The 6,582-nt window shown below is 40.7% G+C and overlaps 1 protein-coding gene across 4 annotated transcripts in view; it reads left to right on the forward strand.

The window, feature by feature from the left end:
- LOC146515305 (1-phosphatidylinositol 4,5-bisphosphate phosphodiesterase zeta-1-like) overlaps positions 1-6,582 on the forward strand; it is a 43,870-nt gene that overhangs the window by 33,389 nt on the left and 3,899 nt on the right. For all 4 annotated transcript variants that reach the window (XM_085167735.1, XM_085167733.1, XM_085167734.1 and 1 more), the window contains 3 exons: positions 1,223-1,395; positions 3,988-4,114; positions 6,336-6,485. In XM_085167735.1, coding sequence (XP_085023861.1) covers positions 1,223-1,395; positions 3,988-4,114; positions 6,336-6,485 — 450 coding nt within the window. The remainder of the gene's footprint in view (positions 1-1,222; positions 1,396-3,987; positions 4,115-6,335; positions 6,486-6,582) is intronic.

A 6,582-nucleotide genomic window follows, 5' to 3' on the forward strand; every position in this document is an offset into this window, starting at 1 on the left:
TTTCTTAGGCATTCGTAGAGTTGTTTTTGCCACTGCCTTCTGCATTCCTTTGTCTCTGTCATCATTAGTGTCTTGTTGCTTGGTGTTTTTTTTTTTTTTTGGCGTTCTTTCTGTTTCATATTTACATTGTTTTTTCTAATGACCTTGTTTTGGTTTTAATTCCTGTTCGTTGGTTATTACCTTCCCTATCCTCAAACACAGGGATTCGCCTGTGTTTGATTGTGTCCATCTGTGTCTTGATCCAACATGGGTCTCATTCCTAATACGCCCTCTGTGTAAATATAGGCTTGTCTTTCCCTTTGTACTTGTTCCTTCTTCCTGATCTCTGTCCCCACTGCGTGCCTGTTTGAAACTTCGTCACCTTTTGGACCCGGTTTTATCAGCTCTTTCGATAAAGCTCGCTCTTCGCATTTCCTTTGAGCATGTGCATCTGCATTCAGGCCTTAAGCTCTGGTTAAAAATGTAACAGATTGCCTATGAGGTTAAAGTCACAAGCCTTATCTGTCTGACACTGTCTTTGCCAGTGTTCCTGTCACTCTGTCTTAACACATACTCTTCATACATCTTCATCAGTCAGCCAGTCAGTCACTGACTCTGACATGTAGCCTCGCTGATCGCTGAGCCATGCAGATGGTGATCAAAGCTGCAGGAGTCTGCGGAACAAAGCAGTAGCCTAGAAGGATCAATTGCTGTTAGATGAGCAGAACATCCACAGGGCTTCGGCAACACACGGGGAGAGCACAGAAAGAGAAGCTGAAGGCTGCAGAGCAACATGGGGGTTCACACCGAATTGTTTCTTTGCATTATTTATATACGTTATTCAACCCTCATCAATGATTTCTGTCCAGCCAGAGAGAGACATAATCTGGCACTCTGTTCTGATGCCTGAAATCTGTAGTCACTGATGATGTGTGCTGTGCACATGCCAAAACATAACTGTGCACAGCAGAACAGCCCACTGCGCATTCAGTCATTGCACAGTTGGTAATTGTGAATGGCTCCCTGATGCAATGAAAGCCATTGTTGCAGAAACATTTCAAGTCATTGTATAATTTAACTCTCTCCTGCAGAATGAAAATGAGCTTTAGAAAACAGAAGGTTTGCAGGGATCATCTCAAGCTGGTTGTTTTATCTAACAAGCTTTAGGCATTTGCAATTTTTGCTCCACTGTGTTGTGTCTCCTTGTTTCATTGCTGAGAGACTGTCCTGTGGTGTTTTGCAGTGGCACTCAATTTCCAGTCTCCGGGCTTGCCTATGGACCTTAATGATGGACTTTTCCAGGACAACGGGAGTTGTGGCTATGTCCTGAAGCCGGCAGTTCTTATGTCCACCCAGATGCGCTTTGATCCCAGCAGCAGCCACCACAAGCGTAAATCAACATACCTGCTGCTCAAGGTACACCTATGGAGCACTAGACCCTGAATAATCCACTCATGGTGCATTGATGGATTAAGGTGTAACGTTACCGAACTGTCTGTGGGTATGTGTGACTCACGTGCATGTATAAGTGTGGATATCCCTCACAATGTAGGGCACTGTGAAGCAGAGCTCATCTTATTCCTTGCACTTCTTGCCTGCAGTTAAATACTTTCCTGCCGGATGCTCTGAACCAACAATGATGTAAAACTCCCCAAGAGTGTCTGTTTAATTAGATTATCTCCTTTAGAAAATTAGGAAAAGAGAGACAGGAGTGATCTAATGCAATTAGACCTGGGGTCCAATTAATAAATCATCTCTCCTTCATTATTTTAAGCAACTTGGGGGACAGTAATAGCAGCACTTGTAATGTACAAAGCCACACAGCAAAAGTGAAAGAAGCTGCCGAAAAAGCACAGTCACATATCTTTTTCTGAGCTCATAAGGAGAACTGTCACGATTTGATCTTATGAGAAGAGTTTTGAGAGATATCGAGGTTTTGTATCCCACAGTGTGGGATCACATGAAGTAAAGGCAGAGGAGGGAACATCATTATGCTGATATCAGTTTCATGATCGATCATAAGGCGTATAAAAATAAAAACATTCTTTAAAGCTTATATCAACTAAACTAAAAGCGCAAACAACAATGAAACAATCTAGTCACATAGGCTTGAGATGTCCATTCATCCCTATTAAACCTTTGTAGCACTGAACAAAAAGCCCCCTTTATCTGGAGAAACACTAGACTAGCACTAGTATACAATACCATCCGTCCATCCTCTTCCGCTTATCCAATTCAGGGTCGCAAAGGGACTGAAGCTTATCTCGGCTGCCCTAGGGCAAGAGGAAGGGCCCACACCCCGGACTGCTTGCCAGTCTGTTGAAGGGCCAACATAGAGCGACAAACAATCATTCACACTCACATTCACACTTATGTGCAATTTAAAATCACCAATTAACCTAACACTACTAACTGTATGTGTTTGGAGTTTGGGACTTGACTTACGCAGAGACGGGAAGAACATGCAAACTGCAAACTCAACACACAAAAGCCCGTCCAGATGCCGGATTCAGACCCAGGACATTGTTGCTGTGAGGCAACAGTGCTAGCTACCATGCCACCATGCTGCCAAGAAGTATTTTATACTAGTATACTTATCGGCAAATTCTTTCAATACCTGATTTTAAATGTGCAAAATGCCTGACGACCATATGCCTGCAACTATTGAAGTTTTGTTCAGCTTCAGCTGTGCAAAGAATTTTTTTTAGCAAAAGGAGTCACCACAGTAAACATTACCTACTATAACCCTAAAGTGGCATGTTAGCGCTAGCATTTGACACATGCTAAAGTTAGCATGTAGAATGTATTAGTACACTTTCACACCATAACCAGCATGGCTTTATATGCAGTGTTGCTTTTCTTTCTTTTCTTTTTTATTTGTTGATAAAACAACAACCACGGATATTATGGATTGGCGTGAATATTAGACCCACTTAGAAGTGATTGGTATTCAAAGGTGATTGGAATTCAGATCCAACTTTTAGGAAGGATTTAATATTTGACACCTTGCATCATATTTTCGAGTATAATTTTCTGCATCCAGGGACTCCATTTATGCATGGTATGGAGGAAGTTTTCAGCCTTGGCGGAGTTATGCAGTCTTTAACTTATTATTATTTTATGTTTCTGAATAGAATATCTGGTAAACTCCTGTCACATCGCTTTTGTAAATCTTTGAAAATCTGTGTAAATCTTACATCTGACAAAGAAAATACTTCTTGGTCAGACAGTGTTTTACAAGGACATGCTCAAGTTAAACAAATGCATGTCAGACATTGTCTTCTAATAGAATATGCACAACAACACACATCACGATGCATAAATATGAATGTTGCGTGCTGTGTTTTAGTGTGCCCAGGGCCCCGCCTTTATTTATTCACATCATCGCTCTGTATTATTCGATAACTTCGGGGAAAATCCGCACAGCCCTCAACTCAGTGAATCAGACTCATGAGTAGCAGACGGTGTTGTAACTTAGGTAGGAGTGTTTGGGTTTTCAATCTTCAATCTCAGCATTAAATTATTCATCTGTTCAGGAAAACAATATTTCCCCTTGAGCTTTCGCAAGAGTTTTTAGCATAAAACTGTCAAGTACATGCAAAAGGTTTATTTAATGATGACTCCAACCTGCTAGCTATGAACTCACAAGTAGGGACCATTGTGACTGTGAAGTATCAAAAACTTGTAGCGTGACTACAGAAGAGGAAAGGGACTGTAATTCTAGGCTGGACACTGTAAGGCTACATCAGTGCCAAGCAGGGCATGTCGTGATAAGTACATGCAGGTTTGTCTTTGATCAGGGCCAGTGAGGGAAAGCTCAGTGTGAGACGACTGCAGATAAGCCTGCCTTTCTCCAGACTAGTGTAATTGCAAACCCTCTCTCCTTTTCTCTTCTCTACTCTTTTCTTCTTACTAATTCTTGATTCTTGCTGATTCTTACTGTTTCTGAGGTTCTCACTAATCATTTATTTAAATTTAATGCATACCTCTGTGTGTGTTTGTCCACAGGTGATCAGTGGGTCCAACCTACCCCTACCCAGGAGTGGAAAAGCTCTGGACCCCTTTGTGAGAGTGGAGATTCATGGGATTGCATCAGACTCCTGCAGAAAAAACACACATACTGTCAAAAACAATTGTAGGTGGCACAACACAAACTGTGCATATCACAACGTACCAAGACACAGCAATCAGTTCTCCATTATGTTAGATCTAGCTTCACTTTGATCAGTTCAAGTTGCGTTTTGTCAGAATTAACTCTAGATCATTGACACTCAGCTCAAAGTGGTGTATTTTAAATTTTCAAGAAAGTAGGAAGGACAGATTTCATGTGTGTATTTGTACATGGGAGTGAGATGAGACAAGGAGGGAGAGAAGGAGGAAACAGAGTACCAGACGTAGCACTAGAGTGAATACATCTGGTACTCTGTTATGATGTGCATATGAACATTAATCATATAGTCATTTAATAAAACAGGTAAGGTGAATACAAATGTAATTTTGGATTGAGAAACTTGATCAAATTGTTTAAAAAAAAATTCAGCAAACCCTTTAAAATCCAGTCAACACTGGTCATGTGCTGTCATCTGTGAGTCTGTTGATTGCTGGTCAGTTATCCCAACAGCTTTTAAATTCACTGTTAGATCAAGTGTTTGTGTTTTTTGTGGTCGCTCACCTTAGTGAGCTACAGAGCACTGCAGTGAAAATGGTTGAAAGTCTGACATCTGACGTTGAGGTCTTTGCAGGCGACAGCCACTTTATGTTTAGCTTGCACACATTGCACTGGGCACAGGTAAAGTTAAAATGATGGCAGGATTGTCAGGAATGGAAGGCTGTTTTGGAGGGACTACTGCCTGGTAAACCATCTAAAAGGTAGTTTCTCCCTGCTTCACAGTCAGGCATAGTTGGGCAGAATTGATAAATAGTATTAAATATTATAGAAACATGCTCAGAAAATGGAACATGTGCAAAATTGGAAATATACTATTTATACGGCAAGAAGAGTGTACATTTCTCATGAACTTAAAAGTCAGTATTTGGTATAAACTCCTGAATTTTTCAGCACAGCCTGAACTCTCTTAGGCAGCGTTTTTTGTCATTTCTCTAAGTAGTCTTCAAGAATAGTTCTAAAGGCTTCTTGAGGGACATTCAAAGCTCTTCTTTGGATGCTGGCTGCCTTTTATTCTGTTCTGTCGAGATGATCCCATACTCATACTCTAGAGAGGTCATTGCGTGTTCTGCTACTCAGGTACGCTTTTATTGTATTGGCAGCATGTTTGGGATTGTTGAAATGCTAAAAAATAAGGCCATTTTCAATCAGATTCTTTCCAGATGATCAAAATTTCAAAATCTTTGAGAACTATTGCTCAAGACCACTTTAACAAAAAGACAAGAAAGTATGGCTCTTTGGAACAAAATGTAAAGAAATAGGGGGTGGCTCGACAATATTGCGCAGTACTGTATTTATTAATTTACCACTTGGTTGATCAGCAGCTTGGCAGAGTGGTAAGAGCGGTTTGTACCTGTAAAAATACTGGCACGGTAGCATTGTTATTCTTATTGTGACATCTGCATTTGTTTCAAAGCAGCAAGTGAAAGTGATTAACTCAGGTTGAACAATAAGCTGAATTAACGGTAACTTTACTTCTTGCACAGGTTGTCAGCGTGTATTAGCGTCAGAGCACTCGAGATGAGCTCAGGCGGTGTGTAATTTCAAAAGCCGGTGACAACTTTAATACCACCTCCTGAAACAAGTATTTTAACGCGTAGCTACACTTTTGACAATAATTTCATGATAAACTAAAAGTCAAGTTTGTAATATTTCAAGCTCGCCTGAAGACAGCTGGAACAAGCTGAGAACCCAACAGTGTCATATTATCACCCCGTAAAACAGAACTTGTTTACTTGTTATTTATCTGCCACTGTACATTAGAATTCATTTGAAGTTGTGTTTCTGGCCTCCAGGTGAATATAAATCACATACTCTGCCTTTGAAATCTGCTTTTGGGCTCCACTAACTTATGACAAAAATATATTTACAGGCTCCAAAATGCTTTGCTATGTTCATTAGCTAACCACTTTTCTTTGTCTGTCCTAAGTTTTAGCAGACTTCAGTGGATATGTAGAGCCGTTTTATTCAAATGATGTAAGACTGGTTAAAGTCAAAGCCCAAAACCATAAATTATATACCCAAAACAATGATCTTTGTAGGCAGGTGATAAATTTCTCTGTGTTCAACATTACAGTTGACGTCTTTCACATAGAGGTAGTCGTGTGATCCAGTGTTTGATCCAAAAATATTAATTAGCACCTCAAAGAAACATTAACTGACTCTAATGAAGTTGTTAATTCTGTTCTAGCTCTGAGTCCTCGCTGGGATACTGACATGTCCTTCACGATTCGCTTGCCTGAACTGTGCCTCGTTCGCTTCTGTGTCAGAGATCAGACCGGCATTCTCAGCAGTGAGTTTGTAGGCCAGTACACCCTGCCCTTCAAGAGTCTGAAGAAAGGTGAGCCAGCAAGTGCTGGAAGGTGGAGGGGTGTAGGGCAGTCAGATGAAGGGCTAAATTACATCAGGTGACAATGTGGGGCATCATTGTATTTCCC

This window comes from Neolamprologus multifasciatus, chromosome 7, assembly GCF_963576455.1.
Source record: "Neolamprologus multifasciatus chromosome 7, fNeoMul1.2, whole genome shotgun sequence".
In the NCBI taxonomy this organism is placed as follows: Eukaryota; Metazoa; Chordata; class Actinopteri; order Cichliformes; family Cichlidae; genus Neolamprologus; species Neolamprologus multifasciatus.